The sequence below is a fragment of the Dermacentor silvarum genome, chromosome 1 (genome assembly GCF_013339745.2).
Source record: "Dermacentor silvarum isolate Dsil-2018 chromosome 1, BIME_Dsil_1.4, whole genome shotgun sequence".
Lineage (NCBI taxonomy): Eukaryota > Metazoa > Arthropoda > Arachnida > Ixodida > Ixodidae > Dermacentor > Dermacentor silvarum.
In genome coordinates, this window is record NC_051154.1 from 335,613,670 (window position 1) to 335,636,219 (window position 22,550).

Here is a 22,550-nt window from a genome sequence, read left to right on the forward strand (position 1 = left end):
ATCAAGGTTAAAATGATAGCGATAGAAAGGGGTAGCGTGAAGAGCCACAATGAAAAAATGAAAGAAAAAGAGCTACAACGACAACTTGAACTGCTGCTTGAAATGGAGAGTGCCGAACCAGGAATGTTTACAGGACATATCAGTAAAGTGAAGAAAGAACTAGAAGCTATTGACGATGAAAAATATCGGGCTGCTACAGTCCGGGCAAGAGCCGAAAGATTTTGGGTCGATGAGCGGCCAAATAAACGCGCGCTGGTAGACGAAAGCGATACGCCCTTAAAAAGGAAATCAAACAAATAGTGTACGATGATCAGATAACTTCAGAGTGTGAAATGATCAAACGTGCTTTTGAAGAACATTACCGCAAAATATTTGGTTACAAGAGATCGGTTGACTTGGGCTTTCAAACAAACTTTTTGAAGGCCATGCCACGACTGGATAAAGAGGAAACAGAAAGATTAGAAGAGACGATCAGCACGCGAGAAATTGAACACGCGATAGAACATATGGCTGTAGGAAAAGCGCCGGGGCCGGATGGCCTGGGGGCCGAATTCTATAAGGCTTGTGCGCCTGCGTTATCACAGATATTGTATCATGTCTTCGCGGAGGCGTACGACAAAAAACAACTACCGCCGTCTTTTCGAAGTGCCCACATGGTTTTAATTCCGAAAACAGATGACCGTGAGGAGCTACTGTCAGTAAGTTCATATAGGCCAATAAGTCTAACCAACTGTGATTACAAAGTGTTAATGAAGATTCTTGGGAACAGGTTACAAACTGTGATAAAAGACTTGGTGGGACCACATCAAACATGTGGTATAAAAGGACGTACTATCTGTACGAACACTCATGTAGCTCGCAGTGTCTTTGAATGTGTGGACGCTTTTGCTGGCCGAGTTGCCATGTTACAGCTCGACTTAGCAAAGGCCTTCGATAGAGTGTCGCACGAAGTACTTTTTTTGATACTTAACCATGTAAACGTAGGTGATGTTATTATGCAGGGAGTTAAAATGGCATATCAGGACTGTACTACACAGGTTATAATTAAGAAAAGCCTTAGTCAAAGAATACCTGTCAAATCAAGTGTTCGGCAAGGGTGTCCACTAAGCCCTTTACTTTTTGCATTATACCTTGAGCCTTTCTGTTTGGCTGTAATCAGTAACGAAAATATTAGAGGGTTTAGACTACAGATGACTGAAGTGAAGGTGCTGGCCTACGCGGACGATATCGCTGTTTTTTGTGATGATCAAAAAAGCGTCCAGGAAGTTGTTCGAGTCACAAAGGCATACTGCAAGCAATCAGGATCGGAGATCAACTGGGATAAAAGCGTTGGTATATGGCACGGCAACTGGGACGTAACGCCAGAACACTTCGCTTCGACACGGTGGCCGACTACACCTGTGAAGTACCTGGGAGTGCCGCTACAGCACTACAGAGATACTAAAGATTATTGGCTTGAAGATACTGTGAGGGAAAAAACAAGCAGCTGGACTGGCCGAGGCCTGTCAATGTTCGGACGTGCCAGTGCATGTAATTTGTTTTTAGTTGCCAGAGTATGGTATGTTTTGCAAATTATGTACATGACTAGGATGTGTGTGCAAAAGATTCATAGGGTTTTCGCTGTGTTTATATGGGGTTCAACTTTTGAACGCGTCAGTCGCACCAATTTATTTCGGTCAGTCCGCAGTGGCGGACTAGGGCTTGCTCACCTGTATATCAGGCAGCTTGTGTCGCGTTTCTTTTTTTTACGAGAGCAAAGTGACGAGTTCTTACGCACGGTGATACAGGTTCGACTGGCAAGTGCCCTACCAGAATTCGTCATAACGTGCAGTGAATACAGTGGGCAAGGTGTGACTGGGTATATGCGTGAGATGATTATGTCGTTTCGGTTATTACGTGCACGGTTTTCTTTGGAATATTTGTCTAACATTACAAAGAGGAAACTGTACAAAGACTTAATCGATGTTATGTTGCCTACACCAATATACAGAGCTGTTAACTGTGGAGGTCCAGGAAATGACGTTTTGAAGCGTGTGAGAAGGATGCCCGTTAATTCCACAGTAAAATCTTTCTTCTTTAAGCTACATACCAATTGTTTGCCAGTTAAAACGTGGTTACACGAAAAAGGTATTTACGTGCCATGGAGTGTTGACTGCTCACTCTGTAAAAAACCGGAGACTATCGATCACACATTCATAGATTGTTGGGACGCTGTCTTCCATTGGGACATTTTACAGAGAACACTTAAAAAAGAACTTCTAATTACACCAATTGGTATACGGTTTCTGCCCACAGATAATAGTGATGGAACACCTTGCGATATGTTCATGCTCCTGAGCCTCCACAGCTTATGGAAAACAAGGATGGCAGTGCGCCATGTCGATGTGAAAGTTTGTTCGGTGCGGGAAAATTTTATTGCAAGCATTGCAAATCTAAGAGCACAGTATCGTGCGCAAGCCGACCCTCCTGAGTGGGTGGCTATTCTAGATGAACTCGTAAACTTTAAGCATTTTTAATATGACCATGTATTTTTAGTGTGAGTGATTTGTTTGTATATATATGTATATGTGTGTTCATTTGGTGTCAAAGCAGGCAATAAAGAAAAAAAAAGTTCCCGTGGTGTAGTGGTTATCACGTGCGCCTTACACGCGCAAGGTCCCCTGTTCGATCCCGGACAGGAACAAAGCTTTTTCATTTTTATTTCTATTGCGATCGTATACGCGCAGAAGAAAAGGGGGAGCGAAATACTCTACTCCGTGCTCGGTTCCCGTGGTGTAGATTCTGCTTCCTTGCCACCGAGCGTGACGGACGTACGATGACGGGCTCCGTAGGAGTGGCTTCAGCGGCCCAGAGCGGCCGCGGTAACAGGATTTCCACCTCGGACAGCGAGTATCAAGTTGTTTTGCCGAGTTTGCCGACAGGGCGTTTTGTTTTGAACACCTTTTTTTACATTATGGTATCAGGGCCCGCCCATACCGGGTGGAAGATTTCCGCGATGCGCTCGCCCCGTTATCGCTCCTGCCGGAAGTGGTGGCTCTCGGGGCCTACTGTATGAGCCATGTTTGGGCCGTAACCTTCAAGGACGACGAAGCGGTGAAGAAGATCGTCAGCGTTGGTGAGCTGGAGGTCAAAAAGGGCCGATGCCTCGTCATTGACCCCGCCAACCAGGATGTGCGCTTGAAAGTGCATTGGCTGCTGCACACCGTTCCCGACGAGGACATGCGTCTTGCCTTCGCGCCGTTCGGAAAGGTCACGGACGTCGCCCGCGAGCGGTGGCGTGTTCATGGCGTGGCGGATAAGAACTCTACTACAAGACTGGTTACGCTGAAGTTGAAGCCTGGCGTAACGCTGGTCGACCTGCCACATCAGGTGAGCGTCGCCGGCGAGCTGGCTCTCGTGGTTGTGCCGGGCAGGGCCCCTCTCTGCCTGCGCTGCCGCGGAACGGGCTATATTCGTCGCGACTGCCGCATTCCAAGTGTGGTGCGTGCCGACGCTTCGGTCACGAAGAGAGTCAGTGTGAGCGGACGTACGCTAGCGTGACCGGACCCGTGAGCAACGACGACAACTCCGCCCTGCTCATGGACGAGGCGGACGTGGAAGACACATCATCCACGGCTAAGGAAGCAGCAGGCGAGGTGGCAAAGTCGGAGGTACGACTTCAGCAACAAAGGCAACACGTCGACGAGGCCGCCGCCTCTGAACAACAAGAGAAAGCAGAGGGCACTGCAGTCATGCCGAACCCTGAGGAAGAGAGCCCACCTGATCCGGGAGCGGCCTCCACCCCCCCTGAGCCTGAAGACATAGGCACCCATAGCGGGCTCGCTACCTTGCAGGCAGGGAAACGCCCACGCGACCAGACCAATAGCCTGGCTATGATACAGGACAGCAGTGGCGGAGACGAGCCACCGCCCAAAACGCCAGGTATGAGGAGACCAACCATGAAGCTGCGGCCGAACACTACGGCCGACCCACGGCAGGCGGGTAAACCACCTCCGTAGTTCTGTACTGTGTATAGCTTGACGCGGGTTGGGGGTGCAATGGCCGTCACCCTGAGCACTATTCTTTTTAGATACGTGTCAGGAACGGGGGCTCAAGTTGCATTTGAGTGTTTCCTAGAGAGGTGGAGTTGTGTTTCCTTTTGTGGCTCTCGGCGCGGTTATCGGCGCGTCATTATGAACACGTGCCCTTGGGTAACTGATGGGCACCCTTCTGCCGTTTAGTCATGGCGGCTAACATTGAAGGAGCGCTACGTGTAGCCACGTTAAATGTACGAGGGCTCAGCGCAAGAAGGCGACAATGTCAGCTAAGCCGTCTACTATTAGATAATGACTTACATCTTGTGGGAATTCAAGAAACGAAAATACAGAGCCAAGAGCTAACCGACAGAATGGTGTCCAATTTTTGTACTCACTTTGACGTGTGTGTTTCTCACCCGGTTGGTGGATCAGGTGGTTGCGCTATATTTATTCTCAGAAACATTTGTGTGCAGTCAGCGTTTTCGTGTGAAACTGGGCGCCTTTTAGTGACTGATTTTTGTTTTTGCGAAAACGATTTCCGTGTCATTTGTGTCTACGCACCGAGTAGTGAAATAGACCGGCGATCCTTTGAGCGTCTTGAAGCGTATGTAAACTGTCACAAGGTGGTAATACTGCTGGGGGATTTCAACTGTGTATGCACTGCTGACGATCGCGCAAGATGTTCACACGTTCACGATAAGAGTGCCGAACTGCTAAATGCGGTGGTGCGCGATTATGACTTGGAAGATATCGGTAGTGTCTTCGCCAGTGGTACTCACCCGCAGTTTACCCACTTCCAGCGTGATAGCCACGCTCGGCTAGATAGATTATATGTGTCAGCCGAATTGGTGCCCTTGTGTAGTGAATATTATGTGCAACCCATTGCATATAGCGATCACTGATTGGTAACTGCCACCTTTGGGAAAAGACAGATAAAACACACCTTTAACTGGGACCTCTGGAAATTGAACGCGCAGTTGTTGGATGACGATGGTTTCGTTGACGCTGTGGCGAAGGAACTAGAAAGCCTGATTTCAGTCCAAGTAGCAAGCTTCGCCATTAAATGGGAAGAATTTAAACAGAAAATTAAGACAATGGCTATCAAAAGAAGCAGTGTCCTTCGGCATAACCTGAAAAAGGCAGAAACAAACCTTCGCCAGCAACTGCAATTTTTCATCAGCATGGAAAGAGTCCAGCCTGGTGTGTATGTTAACGCAATAAAGGAAGCGAAAACCGAACTTGAAAGGATAGATTCTGAGAAGTACAAAGCGGCCGTTGTGCGATCAAGGTCTGAGAAGCTTTGGGCGGGAGAAGCGCCAACAAAACGAGCCCTCTCAGACGAGAAAAGGTACGCGTGTGGGAAGGAAATCCGCCAGCTAGCTAAAGGCAATGAAATCACGTCCGACCAAAATGACATCAAGCAAGGGATCACCGATCACTTCAAAGCCTTCTTGAGTCATCCACGTGAACCTAAAGATGGCTACCAGATGGAATTCCTTTCATTGATGCCAAGGCTAGATGAAGAAGTTAAGGCACGGCTTGAACATCCCATTACCCTGAGTGAGATAGAGTGCGCAATAGACGAGTTGGCCCCCGGTAAGGCACCTGGGCCTGATGGATTAGGGGCCACTTTCTATAAATCTTTTAAGTCTGCGCTGGCTCATGTCCTCCAAGTAGTTATTAGCGAAGCGTACGACCGAAAAAGATTGCCCTTGTCTTTCACAACATCGCATATCGTACTAATCCCAAAGAGTGATGACGAAAGGAAACGTTTGTTGCCTGGCTCATATCGCCCTATAACTCTCGTCAACGTTGACTAAAATATTCACGAAAGTTTTAGCAAAACGACTGCAAAGTGTCATCAAAACACTGGTAGGGCCGCACCAGACTTGTGGCATCAAAGGTCGCAGTATTACAACTAATGTACACGTGGCTCGAAGTGTGCTAGAGTGTTGCGATGTGATTGGCGATTACGTCGCGATGATGCAGATCGATTTGGCAAAAGCCTTCGACCTCGTCTCGCACAAGGCTGTTGTATGCATACTTGAACACGCGAATGTTGGCAGTGTGATAAGGGAAGGTGTCATGATGGCGTACAAGAACTCCTCAACGCGAATTATTGTTAATGGGGAGCTCACCGATAGCTTTCGTGTGCTCTCGTCGGTGCGTCAAGGATGCCCGCTTTCGCCCCTTCTGTTTGCTGCTTATCTCGAGCCACTCTGTTGGGCCATTAAAAACAACGAACGCATAGCAGGCTATCGACTACAGGCAGCACATGTAAAAATATTGGCGTATGCCGACGACATCGCGATTTTGTGCACAGATAAAGCCAGCATTAAAGAGGCAACTGCTGTAGTAGAAAAATTTTGCGATTCAGCTGGAGCCCAGATAAACTGCGATAAAAGCTATGGCTTCTGGCATGGGAGTTGGGAAGACACACCGGAGACCTTTTCTCGATTGAATTGGTCAAGGTTACCTACACAGTACTTGGGGGTGCCCCTCGGAAGTTCAAAGGAAAAGGCTGACGGTTGGAGAGGCAAGCAATTGTCAATGTTTTCTAGAGCCACTGTTTTCAACCCTTTTTTAGTTTCCAAGATATGGTATGTTATGAATGTGTTGTGTGCTGCGCGGGTAAGCGCACAAAAAATTCACCGCATTTTCGCCACTTTCATTTGGGCCTCTACTTGGGAGAGGACGAGACGAACAAATTTGTTTTTCCCGGTCAAGAAAGGTGGGCTTGGTCTGGTTCACTTGTTTTTGCGACAAATTGTGTCACGCTTTGTGTTTCTGCGGGATCAAAATGATCTCTTTCTTCGAACACTAATTCAAGTACGGCTGAGTAGACTTCTCCCGCGATTTGTTGTTTCGTCGGCTTAGAACATGCCGGGAACCGTGACTGGGTACCTGCGTGAAGTGGTGCTGGCGTATAGGATGTTGAATGTGTGTTTTTCGCAGCAGTATCTGTCCACCGTTACAAAAAATTGTCTCAGTTTCACCTGAAAGGCGAAGCATCAATTGCGATAGCAAATTTGTAGAGAGCTATACGGAGTAATGATATTAGCTTTATCAGCTGTATAAACTTGGACATGCAGCAGCACCGGCAACGCCCAGAACTGTTGTCGATGCCATCGGCGTTTTGCCCGCGCTCACTCAAAATGCCTGCGGCGTTGGTGACTGTTGCCGGAGCCTCTGATATAAATAGGCACTTGGTGCCGCAGCTAAACGTCGCCTCCCTTCCCTCCCCCCCCCCTCCCCCACGGCCTCTCGCGCGTCGGAAAAAGGCGCGAGAGGCCTTCTTCGGTATCAAGGTGAAATACCGTACGATACGTTCATGCTCCTGAGCCTCCACAGCTTGTGGAAGACAAGAATGTCGGTCCGCCATGCTGATATAAATGTTCGCACGACACGTGAAAATTTCATTCTCAGCATTGCAGAAGTTAGAGAACATTATCAATCGCAAACCGAGCCTCCTGAATGGGTGGCTATTCTTGATGAGCTTGTAAATTTCAAATGATTTTAATATGACTACGTCAGTCAAGTGCGACTGATGTATTTTATACGTGTGCTCATGTTTTTGTTTTTGTGTATTTCTGTCAAAGCAGGCAATAAAGAAAAAAAAATCGGTTCCCGTGGTGTAGTGGTTATCACGTGCGCCTCACACGCGCAAGGTCCCCGGTTCGATCCCGGGCGGGAACAAAGCTTTTTCATTTTTATTTCTATTGCGATTGTATACGCGCAGAAGAAAAGGGGGAGCGAAATACTCTACTCCATGCTCGGTTCCCGTGGTGTAGTGGTTATCACGTGCGCCTCACACGCGCAAGGTCCCCGGTTCGATCCCGGGCGGGAACAAAGCTTTTCGTTTTTATTTCTATTGTGATTGTATACGCGCAGAAGAAAAGGGGGAGCGAAATACTCGACTCCGTGCTCGGTTCCCGTGGTGTAGTGGTTATCACGTGCGCCTCACACGCGCAAGGTCCCCGGTTCGATCCCGGGCGGGAACAAAGCTTTTTCATTTTTATTTCTATTGCGATTGTATACGCGCAGAAGAAAAGGGGGAGCGAAATACTCTACTCCGTGCTCGGTTCCCATGGTGTGCCCACTTCCGGCCACCATTGTGTACGGTCGTGGGTAACATGGGCTCCGAAGGAGCGGATGCAGCGGCCCATTCACGCCGCGGTAACAGGTCTTTTGCTTCAGTCGACCAGGTCTACCAAGTTATTCTGCCTCAACTTCCATCAAGTCAGGTTGTGATGAATACCATCTTTCTTCATGCGGATTTGCGGGTGCGGCCATACCGCGTAGAAGACTTTCGTGATGCCCTGGAACAGCTTGGTGCGCTACCCGACGTTATCGCTTTGGGGGCGTACCGGATGAACTACGTTTGGGCCGTGACATTCAAGAACGCTGAAGCAACGAAGAAAATGTTGTCTGCCGGAGACATTCAAGTCAAGAATCGCCGATGCATTGTAGTTAAACCAAACGACCAAGGATTGCGACTGAAGCTGCACTGGCTTCTTTACGGCGTCAGTGATGACGAAGTGCGTGCGGCCCTGGCACCGTATGGAAAAGTTACAGAAATCACGAAGGCAAAATGGCGTGTACGCGGCATTACGGACAGAGCATCTACAACCCGCCAAGTCGCCATGAAACTCAAATCCGGCGTGACTATCGATGACCTACCTCACCAGTTGCGAGTATGAAATGAGCTCGCTCTGGTTGTTGTGCCAAACCGAGCACCATTATGCCTCCGTTGCAACACCACCGGTCACATCCGACGTGACTGTCGTGTGCCTCGCTGTTCGCAGTGTAGGCGCTTCGGTCACACCGACGCGGAATGCGTGACCACGTACGCGCGCATCACAGGAAAAGCCAAGAAAGACGTGGAGACTGAGCTCATAATGGATGAGGCCGACGCCGAGGAAGCCGCTAGTGACAAGCGAAATCAGACAGACACGAAGGAAGCAAATCACGAACCCGTCTCTACCGACGCGTGGAAGGGTGTTTTTGCTGACAACACCAAACCCCAGACAAGCGAAGTCTCTTTGACCGGGGAAACGCAGGAGAAGGACAAAGACAAGATAGTGGAAGCAGTGTTGGATGTGGAGACGCAAGCCGACGCGCAAGTCATGGAAGTTGAATCTTGTGCTTTTGCCAAGAGACCGCGCGACGAAGCAGGCAACGAAGTGGAAAAGCCCATTGCAAGCAGCGGTGACGAACCGCCCACCAAAACAGTCATGAAGGCCGGCCTTCAAACCGGAAGACGACCGAGCTTCAAACCGAAGCCCACCGTCCCTCCTGACCGGAAAATGGAGGGAATTATGCCCTCGTAACGAAGGACAACGCATAGCCCACCGAATTGCCCAGTTAGGATTTCCGAGCACCCACCATGGCTTCAAGGCACCTAGCAACTGAACCACAGCGCTGTAGACCCGCGAACTGCTTGCTGGACGCGACATTTCCCATCGCAGCAACGAGTCAACCGAATACCAGCACAAAATATCGAGGTAAATTCCATGCGGTCCACCTGTTTCGGTTTAACCATGGCACTTAACCTTACGAAGCCCCTTCGTCTAGGCACTTTAAACGTTCGTGGTTTGGCAAGCCGCAGACGCCAATACCAAGTAAGCCGGCTTTTCCAAGAAAATAATTTAGATATAGTAGCAGTGCAAGAAAGAAAGGTGGAAGGCCAGGAACAGACGGACCGCATGGTGCAGCCATTTAGAGCGCAGTACAACGTGTGCGTGTGTCATGCGGTTGGCCCTCCGGGAGGCTGTACTGTCTTCATTCGTAGCAGTGTTGGTATTGTAGAAGAACAAGTGACTGTATGTGGAACTGGCCGATTTGTCATACTTGATTTTTCTTTTGCCACCGTTAAGTGGCGAGTATTGTGTGTGTATGCTGCAAATGATGAATGTGCACGTAGGGCTTTTTTTGAACAGCTAGAAGAATACCTGAAGTGTGAGCGACACGTAATTTTGATGGGAGATTTTAATTGTGTGTGCAGACCAGAAGATCGCGCCAAAAAACAGCAACGTAAAGATACAAGCGCGCAGTTTTAAATGTACTTGTAAACGATTATGATTTGGAAGATATCGGTTGTCTTTTATCGACGGGGAAAACATCCGTTTATACGCACTACCAAGGTGAAAGTCATGCGCGAGTAGACCGAGCGTACGTTGCATTACGGCTTGTGCCACTGTGTCAAAGTTACGAAATCAAACACCTATCATTTTCTGACCATAGTCTAGTAATGTTTAATTTAGGGGAAAAACGAAGAGAAACGAATTTTAATTGGGATCTTTGGAAATTTAATGCGAAACTGCTTGATGATGATTGTTTTGTGAGTGATATAAAAGATATAATTATTTCCTCAACGACAGCGCAGACCAACGACTGCCTCAAAAGCTGGGAAATTCTGAAAACAGACGTTAAAATGAAAGCGATAGAAAGCGCAACTGTATTGCGTCGCAAGGAAAAACAAGAAGAAAAAGAATTAACTAGCCAACTAGAATTTTTCATGCGTACAGAGTGTGAAAATGCTGGATCTTGCATGAAGCAAATAAAAGAAATAAAAAGCAAGCTCGAACTTATCGACCAAGAACGATATAAGGGAGCTATGGTACGAGCACGGGCGGAACGATTGTGGAATGGCGAAATGCCCACTAAACGGGTGTTAAGTGACGAAAAGAGATACGCGACGAAAAAAGAAATAGAAGCAATAATATATCAAAACGAGGAAACTTCCGAGCCTACCATGATAGAGCAAGCATTCGTAGCTCATTATCGCGAATTGCTTGGAAAAAAAAAACTAGAAGAAGGATTTGAGCGTGACTTCCTTAATCTTATGCCACGTTTAGAAGAAGACATTAAAGCAAACCTTGAATTTCCAATTACATTACGACAAATTGAAGATGCCATCGATGGACTGGGTGCAGGAAAAGCTCCCGGGCCTGATGGTTTAGGAGCGGCCTTCTACAAGGCTTTCAAACATCAGCTCAGCCAATTACTGCATACTGTTTTCAAGGAAACGTATGCAACACAGCGGATGCCACCATCTTTCCGAACATCTCATATAGTGCTAATCCCTAAGTGCGAAGACCCGGTTAAACTGTTGTCAGTAAAATCTTACAGACCAATAAGCCTTACAAACTGTGACTACAAAATATTTACGAAAGTGCTAGCGAAAAGACTTCAACGTGTCGTAACACAGCTAGTGGGACCACATCAAACATGTGGCATCAAGGGCCGAACAATTTCTACGAATACGCATGTAGCTCGGTGTGTGCTTGAGTGCTGTGATGCCCTCTCCTGTCGGGTTGCAGTGCTGCAACTGGACTTGGAGAAAGCATTTGACAATGTATCCCATGAAGTACTCTTTTCACTATTAGAATACGTTAATGTAGGCGGAGTGATATTAAATGGAGTTAAAATGGCTTACTCAGAGTGCAGCATGCGGATCATTATAAACAAAAAGTTAAGTGAACCAATCCAACTTCTCTCCAGTGTTCGGCAAGGATGTGCAATGTCATCATTACTTTTTGATCTCTACTTGGAACCTTTCTGCTTGACCCTAATTATTAGCCAAAAAGTTCGCGGTTTTATGCTTGAAGCGACAAAAGTCAAGGTACTCGCATACGCTGATGACATTGCTGTCTTTTGTCAAGACCAGGAAAGCATCAAAGAGGTGGTTAGGCTGGCTGGTAACTATTGTAAGGAAGCCGGATGTAAGATTAATTGGGAGAAGACCATAGGGTTTTGGCATGGCGAGTGGAGCGAAAAACCTGAATTATTCGCTGGCGTTCAATGGACAGGAATGCCAACAACGTACTTAGGTGCCCCTCTACAATGTTATGCGGATACCGAACAATATTGGAAAGAAGAAACAGAGCGGGTCAAGGATAAGATACTGGGATGGCAGGGTCGGAATCTGTCAATGTTTGCACGTGCGACTACTTGTAATATATTTTTAGTCGCCAAGTTATGGTATGTGATGCAGGTGTTGTTCATGTCCCGGGCTAACCTACAAAAAATTCACAGAGTTTTTGCAGTGTTTATTTGGGGAGGGAGTTGGGAAAGAACTAGTTGCACTAATCTGTTTTTGTCCGTGAAGAAAGGTGGGCTTGGTCTGTCGCACCTCTTTATCAGACAAATTGTGTCACGTTTTATGTTTTTAAGGGATCAGTGTGACCCATTTTTGCGCACGGTGATACAAGTTCGCCTGCACAATTCACTACCGGAATTCATTGTTTGTACAAGTAAGACCACGTTACGGTGGGTTTTTCGTTTGAATATTTGAGTACAGTGAAAAGGAAAAACCTGTACAGAGATTTATTGGATGTTATGTTGCCTGTTCCCTTGTACAGAAGCATATACACTGGAGGTTCTGGACAAGACGTCTTAAAAAGAGTTAAAGGAATGCCGATAAAACCCCATGTAAAATCATTCTTTTCAAGCTCCATACAAACACTTTACCGGTAAAAACGTGGCTACAAGACAAAGGAATCTTCGTACCGTGGACAGTCAACTGCATAATATGCAAAAAACCAGAAACAATGGAACATGTATTTATCGATTGCTGGGATCCAATATTTCATTGGGACATCCTTCAGCGAACTATTAAAAAGGAACTGCCGATTACGCCACATGGAATCCGATATGTACCAGTTGAGAATGATGGTGACATTCCCTACGACATGATAATGGTCCTGAGCCTCCATAGTACATGGAAAACTAGAATGGCAGTAAGACATGCCGACGTTGACCCTCACACTGTAAGGGAAAATTTTATTGAACATGTAGTGTACATGCGAGAGATTTACCGTGCACAGCCACAGCTACCTGATTGGGTGGGACTGCTTGATGAGTTGACCGCTTTCAAAAAGTTTTGAAACCCTCTGTCTTCTTCCCTTCTGTATCATGTAAACAGGCAATAAAGAAAAAAAAGGTTCCCGTGGTGTAGTGGTAATCACGTGCGCCTCACACGCGCAAGGTCCCCGGTTCGATCCCGGGCGGGAACAAAGCTTTTTCATTTTTATTTCCATTGCGATCGTATACGCGCAGAAGAAAAGTGGGAGCGAAATACTCTTCTCCGTGTTCGGTTCCCGTGGTGTAGTGGTTATCACGTGCGCCTTACACGCGCAAGGTCCCCGGTTCGATCCCGGGTGGGAACAAAGCTTTTTCATTTTTATTTCTATTGCGATCGTATACGCGCAGAAGAAAAGGGGGAGCGAAATACTCTACTCCGTGCTCGGTTCCCGTGGTGTAGTGGTTATCACGTGCGCCTTACACGCGCAAGGTCCCCGGTTCAATCCCGGGCGGGAAAAAAGCTTTTCGTTTTTATTTCAATTGCGATCGTATACGCGCAGAAGAAAAGGGGGAGCGAAATACTCTACTCCGTGCTCGGTTCCCGTGGTGTAGTGGTTATCACGTGCGCCTCACACGCGCAAGGTCCCCGGTTCGATCCCGGGCGGGAACAAAGCTTTTCGTTTTTATTTCTATTGCGATTGTATACGCGCAGAAGAAAAGGGGGAGCGAAATACTCTACTCCGTGCTCGGTTCCCGTGGTGTAGTGGTTATCACGTGCGCCTTACACGCGCAAGGTCCCCGGTTCGATCCCGGGTGGGAACAAAGCTTTTTCATTTTTATTTCTATTGCGATCGTATACGCGCAGAAGAAAAGGGGGAGCGAAATACTCTACTCCGTGCTCGGTTCCCGTGGTGTAGTGGTTATCACGTGCGCCTTACACGCGCAAGCTCCCCGGTTCGATCCCGGGCGGGAACAAAGCTTTTCGTTTTTATTTCTATTGCGATCGTATACGCGCAGAAGAAAAGGGGGAGCGAAATACTCTACTCCGTGCTCGGTTCCCGTGGTGTAGTGGTTATCACGTGCGCCTTACACGCGCAAGCTCCCCGGTTCGATCCCGGGCTGGGAACAAAGCTTTTCGTTTTTATTTCTATAGGCCCAACCACAAGGAACGTATTTCCGACGGATTTTCGGCGTCGGCGCCGGCAGGCGCCACGCGACGGCGGCCGGCGGCGTGGAGAACAATGCGCCGCCGGTCGGCGCCGCAAGACGGAGAAGGCCAGACTGCAGCGCTGACGGCGGAAGTGGCGGTAGACGCAGGAGACAAACAAAATATAGCCTCCGAGATAGTGCACCGTGCCATGTGAGTGAACTCGGAGGCCACTTACAGACCGAGCTTCCGGTATGTTCTCTGCTACAGTGTGTAGTCTGCGTGCGAAGCAGTTTGTTGTTTGCTCGTGCTCCGGCCTGACAAAAGCACCATGGCAGACAGTGTAGCTTTGTACAGCATCATTGACAATGACGTACTTATCTCCTGCGTGGAAATACGACCGGAGCTGTGGCAGCCGCGACACAAGGATCACAAAAACCGTTTTAAGAAGGCGGTGCTGTGGTCGGAGGTAGCTGCTGCTGTGCTGCCGAATGTTTCTGGCGCAGGTAAGTTTCAAACATTTCATCTGTGCAATTGAATGAGTGAAAGTCATGGATGAATGGTATTGAAGTCAAGCCGTACAAAGAGCTATGCTAATGACAGGTCATGTTTATTGCAAGCAGCGAAGAAGCGAGACACGGCCGAAGCAGCGTGGCCATGCAGCATTCCCGGCTTTGTTCGATTGTACTAGAGCACGCATGCATAGACACGGCAGCTAAAACGCGATAAAATTATTTGACAAGTGAAGAAAAAGAAAATTTGTCGGCAGTCGGTTTGATGGGAACAGTAATCCCCGAGATGTGAGGAACTTTTACTAAATGTTTGCAGTAGTACTCTCCGATTCCGTGTTCGAGGTGAGCTAGAGAGGACAAGCGCGTACTTCCGCGAAGTAAAAGCTAAAACAGCTGGATTTAGCTAGCGGAACACGTGTTTTTTCTCATCTGAAGAAAATTTTACTTCACATTTGTTGCGCATAAGACCGCACATGGCACGCAAGGCGTATGCATACAGGTATACCACAAATTATCCCGCGTGACACATGCTCTTTATATAAAACCACTGAAGGTGCACGGACGCACACGCAGCTAAGATCCGGTCTAAAATTATAATGTCAGTACCACTATAAGCTAGTTTCTTGATCCTGTCGAATGTTAGGGAACGCTGGCATTCGGAACAGTGCATGGCTAAAGTGCCTGATGTGGGCGGCCCTAATGTTTGAAACCTCGCCGGAAAACCACTAGGGTTGCCTTTTAATATCTGTACATACACTTCTAATTCTCTAAACTTAATAAACCTCACACATGCCATACCACCTAGCCCTATTGTTACACAAGGATACACTGTCAGCATGAGTTACAATACTGCCCAAGTAGAGAAGAAAAAATTTGCATGCCCTGAAAACGACAGGGCCAACTTTGTGCTGCCATGGCTACGTAGTACTTAAAGTGAGGCTTTACTTTGAGCACATGAGTAGCATTTTTTTACAGTCATGTTATATGTTCACTTTTGTGTGCATAGTGACAGTTTTCAGTCACTCCTCAATACATGTGGGGTAAGTGTATTTGTCTGCTGTTTTTGAAGCCTGCATTTGCTGTTGAAGGTACATGTCAGCTGTACAGACGTCTTGTGGCTGCGAGAGACTGTATAGTGATTATAAATGTATGTGAAGGGCGTCATGGGAATTTCTCAATACTGAGCATGCACAGCTTGGTGGAGTTTTTATACTAGGGCTTAGGTGTAGTCAGAAATAGATGACACATGAGTATTAGTAGGATGGCATCTGGTGAAATGATTCATTTTTAGGTGCACACATGGGAACTTTCCTTCTCAGCGAGTGATCAATTGCTGCGCACTGGACCTCCAGCTCTGTTGCCTTCACAGCTGGAGGTGAAGCAAAGGAAATAAAAAATAGCCTTTGCCAATGCGCATTTTCACTGCAACTGAACAACAGTGACATCACTAATGCGGAATTTGGCCCAAGCTCCAGTGTGCATGTCAAAATTAAGCTTCTGCTGCCTGTTTGAGCCATATGCTGTGTGTCTGTAGTGTAATTTAATTTACTGCATGCATGTGCAACTGCTAACATTTTCATTTTTGCTTTGTGCAGAGGTCATCGTCCAAAAACGTTGGAAAAGTCTTAGGGACAATTTTCGGAAAGTGACCAAGGTACACAAGGATTCCCAAAAGAGTGGCGCAGGGGCAGATGACGCTGAAGATTCATTGCCAGACAACGTCTGGCTGTACAGTGATCAGCTCCGCTTCCTGAAGGACACTGTGGAAGGAAGGGCGTAAGTTAGTGGCACACATTTGTGTGTGACAGGGTCCTTGAAGAGCAGATCACTTTGTCTTGTGTATGCACAAACAAATTAAAGTAATGCTGTAATTTTCAGGTATTCAGGCATGTTTTTTGTGCACATGCTACCACTCTTTTTGAAATGCCATGCCTCGACAATATAATGCAGTTCATTGCTATGAGTGCACAGAACTTAACTACCCTCAAAATACGGAGTACACTTGTAACTGCAACACTGGCTCAACAGTCCCAACAGTACTACACTTGCCAACAATTGTTTGTGCTCAATCAATATAGGATGCAACAACCTGTCTATCCTACAAAAGTGGCCACAGCTAGAAGGAACTTTATACACTAGTGCAATATGGCATTCTGGGATTTTACCAACGTTTGTGCTGTAGGATAAAAACACCCTATCCTGTTTTTGTTCCACTGCTTTTTTTTTAAGAGCAGTACATTTTTGCTAACTTACAGCCAGTAGTAAACAACATTGACCTTGTATCAACTTTCTTAATTATGTGAGAAACAGCAAATGTAAGGTGTATTCTATAACTTTCTTGTTACCTCTGTGTTTGTGGAACGATGTACAGAATTGAAAACGTGATGTACCCTTTGAGGTATTCTTAGACAGTGGCTATGGAAACATACATAAAAAACTTGCATCTATTAGGCTCGTTATTTGCCTGCTAAAGCTGATGCTCATCGTTTGCACATGGCTTGCTCAGGGAGGGACAGTTGTAAAAAAATGAATTGGGCAATTCGGGCCTCGAAGTTTTGCATGTACAAAATGCTCATCAGCTTTAGTAGGCAGGTGATGTCTTCAAAGAAGCAGGCTTGTTTCAAGTAGCCATATCTACTGCCTTAGAATGCCAAAAAAAGTGCGCCTTTCAGTCCATAAATGGTTGCAGGAAGCATGGGGCGGGACGGTCTAGTGATCCTTACAGATGGTTATACTGAGTTCAGGTTGGTAGTTGATGTGTGGCATGGTGCTTACTGCTGGTAATGAGTTCGGAAAGTAAGGTTAAGGCAGAGAAGTTATTGCATAAACAAGAGGCTAAAGTGACATAAACAATTGCTGGCCAGTGCATCCCTGCCTAGCCTTTTATTTCACTGTTTTGATTGTAAATGTACTCCTAGTCTTGAAGATAGTGAAGCTTATTAAGATTCAGAAATGAAGAAATATGTCTTCATCATCAAGGCATGTCATTTCAGTAATGTAGTAGAACGTGATAAAGTCAGCCCCAGTTGAGAGCACACATGGTATGGAAACATACATAAAAAAACTTGCATCTATTAGGCTCGTTATTTGCCTGCTAAAGCTGATGCTCATCGTTTGCACATCAGCATATTCAGATGGTTTTTCAGTTGTTCTTTTTCTGCTACTGTGTGACCTGTGGGGTCTCACATGTGCTCTTGGGACAAAGGAACGACACATAGTAGTGCAAACAATCAAAAGGGCATTTATTGCACTTTTCATACACTAATACATACTAGCCGAATTACAACCAATAGAACATTCACACGGGCGCGCGACAAATTAAGGAAGTCCGACTCACCGCGACCCGATAGCGAGCGAATACGTTCGCCCCATGCTATGACACCATCGCCTAGTCGTTCACGTGTACGGTCACGCGAACGGTGGCGCGCTCGAACGATCCGTGTTCGTCCATACCGGTGTCCCACTCTAAGCCTCGCGCGACGGTCGCGCGAAGCGGGCCGGCGCACGCGCGAAGCGTTCGTGCGTGTTGGTCGCCGATCTCCAGCAAAGAGAGAGCCCTCCGACCTTTTTCCCCCAAGTGACCCCGCTGTTCGGTGGCGCCAGCATCGCGACACTAGCGCCATCTCTCGCAACGCGCCGCAACCACCGCCGGGCTTAGCCACGCAGAGAAGCCGGACTACAGGAGACATGCGGGGAAAACAACATCATGGGACGCGTGAGAATCGCGCATCCCCACATCCCCCCAACCTTAAATCACTACACATACGCCGGCGAAACATGTCACAAGGCCTATCAACGCGCGCGTCGCGAACAAAAGTTAGTACATGCGACAGTGGCGCCGCCGAGTAAATGTCCACGCGTTATCCGCAACGTGCGAGCCGATATTGACTCGGGTTCACCGCTGGCGTCCGTTGGTCATAGCACCACGTCTGCAGATTCGATGGCACGACTCCAGCCCAGGACTCCGGAAACGGCGACGCAGAAGTCGGCACGAGCAAGCGTCGCTCGCGCCCTGCTGACGAGAGCCGCAGTAGCCGTTGGTGACTGCCGGCTCTTTTCCCAGCCGCCGAGGGTTGCGAGCCGGACATTGGCGGCCGCCGAAGTCGCTGCGCCGAATTGACCACATGCATCTCCAAAGCCTGGGGTAGCTCGATTGTAGTCCGGGGCAGCAGCGCTGACGATGTGCAGGTGACAGCAAACCAGGGGTGACTCCGCTCACGCTGCGTACACTCAACGCACTCGACAAACACTAAAGTAGTGCAAGGGAGAGGAATTCGGCATATGCATCGCCCACGTGGTACGATGTTCAATTCGGCTAGCAAAAATTTCGGGTGGCATTTCAGATGCTAAGTCCACGTGAACAAAGCTTACTTTCTTGAGTCGAACGAGTAATTTCAATCCGTGCGAGGCGAACTAATGAGGGAAGCAATGTGCGACATCTCAACACCACGGTCCACCAGGTTGTGTCCCTCAACGTGCGACAGGCGGCTTTATTAAGCCTTAGGCCTAATGCGTCGCTACTTTTACAACCGGCATCCAAAAAAGAAAACATCACCCAAAATGGGCACAAGAACAGGCAGCCGCGAGGAGACGTTAGCTCTGTGAGGTGGTCCTACTCCGCTCGGTGCACACAGCATCCGAGTTGACGGCGCCCACCGTCCCAGACGGTGTCGGAGCGCCCGGTGCCAGGCCGCAATACCAGTCAGCCCGTAGCGGCACCCGTGGCCCGCGGCCACCCGGCTCCCTGACCCTCGACTTCCGAAGTCAAAGATATAGAAGAAGCTATTTACATAAGAAATTCGGACCACCCACGAGGCTTCCGTACTCACTCGCTTCAGGCTTGCCAATGCTCCGCGGGCGCTAGGCATCGCTCTCCCAGGATGCAGACCACGTGGCTCTCGTATCGACGAGTGTACTTCAAAACACTCGCGAAAAGGCTTAGCATGTCGAAAAGTTCAAACACGCTACAGCAACCGTCGCCTCGCTCAAGAAAGCACACCGCCGACACTAGCGATCAAAATCCACGCTAGGACTACGCTTCGGTTGAAACATTTCGAACCGAGCAAAGCTGTTAAAATTATCGTCCGATGCCCCAAGAGCCCCACGTTGGGAAGCCAGATGTGGGGTCTCACATGTGCTCTTGGGACAAAGGAACGACACATAGTAGTGCAAACAATCAAAAGGGCATTTATTGCACCTTTCATACACTAATACATACTAGCCGAATTAAACCAATAGAACATTCACACGGGCGCGCGACAAATTAAGGAAGTCCGACTCACCGCGACCCGATAGCGAGCGAATACGTTCGCCCCATGCTATGACACCATCGCCTAGTCGTTCACGTGTACGGTCACGCGAACGGTGGCGCGCTCGAACGATCCGTGTTCGTCCATACCGGTGTCCCGCTCTAAGCCTCGCGCGACGGTCGCGCGAAGCGGGCCGGCGCACGCGCGAAGCGTTCGTGCGTGTTGGTCGCCGATCCCCAGCCAAAGAGAGAGCCCTCCGACCTTTTTCCCCCAAGTGACCCCGCCGTTCGGTGGCGCCAGCATCGCGACACTAGCGCAGCATCGCGACACTAGCGCCATCTCTCGCAACGCGCCGCAACCACCGCCGGGCTTAGCCACGCAGAGAAGCCGGACTACAGGAGACATGCGGGGAAAACAACATCATGGGACGCGTGAGAATCGCGCATCCCCACAGACCTTATAGCAGATAAGCACTTTTCTCCTCTTTGTTCCTCCACATTTGGTATGCCTGCTTTTTCATACATCTTGTCATCAACCTTCCCAGTTTTGCTATTCATAGGTCTTCCTATAGTGAAGACCGCATTTTATTTCATCCACAAGGTGTAAATATCAATTTAAATTGAGAATACAAGTTACTTAGTAATTGTGAGAATTTTATAATTGTCTACATGTGCATATGCAGAATGTCAAGAACCATTTACAGACTTTTTCTGCCATATTATTCAGGGTATGGCAAAATGCAACTGCACACACAGCAGCACAGCTACATGCATACCTGCTGTTTTCACCCTTTATTTTGTGGTGTCCTCCCACTGCTGTTCACTGGTATAAGTGAAGCAACATATCCATGGCATTAACTTGTGGAAGCGTGTTAATGAAGACTAGTCTGGAGAGCTCATTTCACAGCACTACTTCACATTTCAGGACATCTGGCAACCTCGATGATGGCAAGTTTATGAACTTTAAGTGGGCACAACAAAATGAGCTAATAAAATCAAACCAGTATGCTAAACAGTGATCAATGCTGACTATACTGCCGACCGTGTGCCGCTGCTGCTAAGATGCAGGAGTGTAACATTTAATTAATATGTTGGTCCCTTGTGTATTTGTGCAGCTATAGCACACCCCCCGGCCCCTGGCAAACATTGCACTCTTAAATTTGTTCCAGACGAAGTAAACAAGAAACCCCCACTGCTATGGCATTAGCAATGTTGCGGGTGTGATCAGTGTTGCCAGATAACTTGACATTTTGAATAGTGGTATTTGCATCCAGTTAGAAAGGCACATTTCTAATGTAATAAATAGTGATATTGTGGAAGCGTGTTAATGAAGACTAGTCTGGAGAGCTCATTTCACAGCACTACTTCACATTTCAGGACATCTGGCAACCTCGATGATGGCAAGTCAGCCCAAGAATTATTTCACACTATGACTCGGCCACGGAGCATCACACCACCAGGCAGCCCCGTGCAAGAGAATGCGGACATTGAAGATTTGTTCGCATTAGAAGATGACGTGGACGTGTCCCAGCCATCAACCAGCAGCAGACAAAGCACCACGTTAGAAACCGCTGGACAGGATCCTCTCAGTCGGAAACCACAGGTGCAAAGTGAAACTAACGGACAGAGGAGTAGGAAACGGAAAGGGGACCCTTTACAGCAAGAAATTGACGATGTGTCGCAACGTTTAGCGAAGCACAAGCCCCCCGATGAAGATGAATATTTTGCCCTGTCTCTTGTCCCAACCATGAGGGAATTTCCGAAGCACAAAAGACTAAGGATGCGAATTGAGGTGCTAGAGCTCCTGGAAGCACTGAAGCAAGCTTGCTAGCTTGAGTGATTCAAGTATTCAGAACGAGACAAGCACTAAGAAATGATGAAAGGTACAAATTGTCATCCACCCAAATGTAGCACAAAGCTACAAAGGAAACCTGTACGGGTTTTTCAGAAAAGAACGCTTCTCAGTTGAGGACATTTTTGTTCAACTGGGAAGCGTTATTTTCTGAGAAACCCGTATGTGTTTCCTTTGTAGCTTTGTGCTACATTTAGGTGGATGACAATTTGTACCTTTCATGATACTTCCTTCCCCTTGCGGGATTCCTAGAACTGATTTTCCACTAAAGGCTCATTCACACTAGGCCGACATGACATCGATTTTGGTCTGCCAACTTTTGCCGACAGTGTTTTCCTTCCTTGAAACCGTTGGCCACAGTGTTTGCCGTCCTGTAAAGTGCTGTCACCATCAGTTGGCAGACCAAAATCAGTGTTGTGTTGGCCTAGTGTGAATGAGGCTTTAGTAGAAAATGAGTTCGGAGGAATCCCACAAGTTGAAGGAAGTAATTTTTCAATTGTGGGGTTTTTGGTGCCAAAAGCACAAAGTGATTATGAGGCATGCCATAGTGAGGGACTCCGGAATAATTTGGACCACCCGGGGTTCTTTAACGTGCAGCTAAATCTAAGTGCACGGGTGTTCTCGCATTTCGCCTTCATCGAAATGCGGCTGCCGTGGCCAGGATTCAATCCCAGGACCTCGTGCTCAGCAGCCCTACACCATAGCCACTAAGCAACCACGGCGAATATTGTGCAATTTTGAACTAAACATTTGTTGAATTGTGTGACCGGGGTTCCAGGGTATGTCACAGTGGAGCAGCCGAGTCTGCGTGATTGGCACTCTAGTCGGTAAGGGCAAAAGTGGAGATTGTGCAAGTAATAAGAAGACAAATTATTGTAAACTATTTATGATAGTGTATAGTTTATAAGAGAAGAAAGTTTGGATGTATGCAATGAGCACTTGAAAGTGGTTCAAATATGTGGTGCATGTT

At 47.7% G+C, this 22,550-nt stretch overlaps 1 protein-coding gene and 11 non-coding genes across 12 annotated transcripts; all 12 read left to right on the forward strand.

Moving 5' to 3' along the window:
* Nucleotides 1-2,610: 2,610 nt before the first annotated feature.
* On the forward strand, nt 2,611-2,683 carry Trnav-uac (transfer RNA valine (anticodon UAC)). The gene has a single exon. It is a non-coding gene; the product is annotated as a tRNA-Val (tRNA).
* A 4,956-nt stretch (nt 2,684-7,639) lies between these two features.
* Trnav-cac (transfer RNA valine (anticodon CAC)) lies at nt 7,640-7,712 on the forward strand. The gene has a single exon. It is a non-coding gene; the product is annotated as a tRNA-Val (tRNA).
* An 80-nt stretch (nt 7,713-7,792) lies between these two features.
* Nucleotides 7,793-7,865, forward strand: Trnav-cac (transfer RNA valine (anticodon CAC)). Its single transcript has one exon. It is a non-coding gene; the product is annotated as a tRNA-Val (tRNA).
* Nucleotides 7,866-7,944: 79 nt separating this feature from the next.
* Trnav-cac (transfer RNA valine (anticodon CAC)) lies at nt 7,945-8,017 on the forward strand. The gene has a single exon. It is a non-coding gene; the product is annotated as a tRNA-Val (tRNA).
* Nucleotides 8,018-12,960: 4,943 nt separating this feature from the next.
* On the forward strand, nt 12,961-13,033 carry Trnav-cac (transfer RNA valine (anticodon CAC)). The gene has a single exon. It is a non-coding gene; the product is annotated as a tRNA-Val (tRNA).
* Nucleotides 13,034-13,113: 80 nt separating this feature from the next.
* On the forward strand, nt 13,114-13,186 carry Trnav-uac (transfer RNA valine (anticodon UAC)). The gene has a single exon. It is a non-coding gene; the product is annotated as a tRNA-Val (tRNA).
* An 80-nt stretch (nt 13,187-13,266) lies between these two features.
* On the forward strand, nt 13,267-13,339 carry Trnav-uac (transfer RNA valine (anticodon UAC)). Its single transcript has one exon. It is a non-coding gene; the product is annotated as a tRNA-Val (tRNA).
* A 79-nt stretch (nt 13,340-13,418) lies between these two features.
* Nucleotides 13,419-13,491, forward strand: Trnav-cac (transfer RNA valine (anticodon CAC)). Its single transcript has one exon. It is a non-coding gene; the product is annotated as a tRNA-Val (tRNA).
* Nucleotides 13,492-13,570: 79 nt separating this feature from the next.
* Trnav-uac (transfer RNA valine (anticodon UAC)) lies at nt 13,571-13,643 on the forward strand. Its single transcript has one exon. It is a non-coding gene; the product is annotated as a tRNA-Val (tRNA).
* Nucleotides 13,644-13,723: 80 nt separating this feature from the next.
* Trnav-uac (transfer RNA valine (anticodon UAC)) lies at nt 13,724-13,796 on the forward strand. The gene has a single exon. It is a non-coding gene; the product is annotated as a tRNA-Val (tRNA).
* A 79-nt stretch (nt 13,797-13,875) lies between these two features.
* Trnav-uac (transfer RNA valine (anticodon UAC)) lies at nt 13,876-13,949 on the forward strand. The gene has a single exon. It is a non-coding gene; the product is annotated as a tRNA-Val (tRNA).
* A 350-nt stretch (nt 13,950-14,299) lies between these two features.
* LOC119443639 (transcription factor Adf-1) lies at nt 14,300-21,559 on the forward strand. Its single transcript, XM_049662231.1, has 4 exons — nt 14,300-14,474; nt 16,076-16,256; nt 20,654-20,695; nt 21,106-21,559. The coding sequence occupies exons 1-4, from the start codon at nt 14,300-14,302 to the stop codon at nt 21,557-21,559; spliced, it is 852 nt and encodes a 283-aa protein (XP_049518188.1).
* Nucleotides 21,560-22,550: the final 991 nt, after the last annotated feature.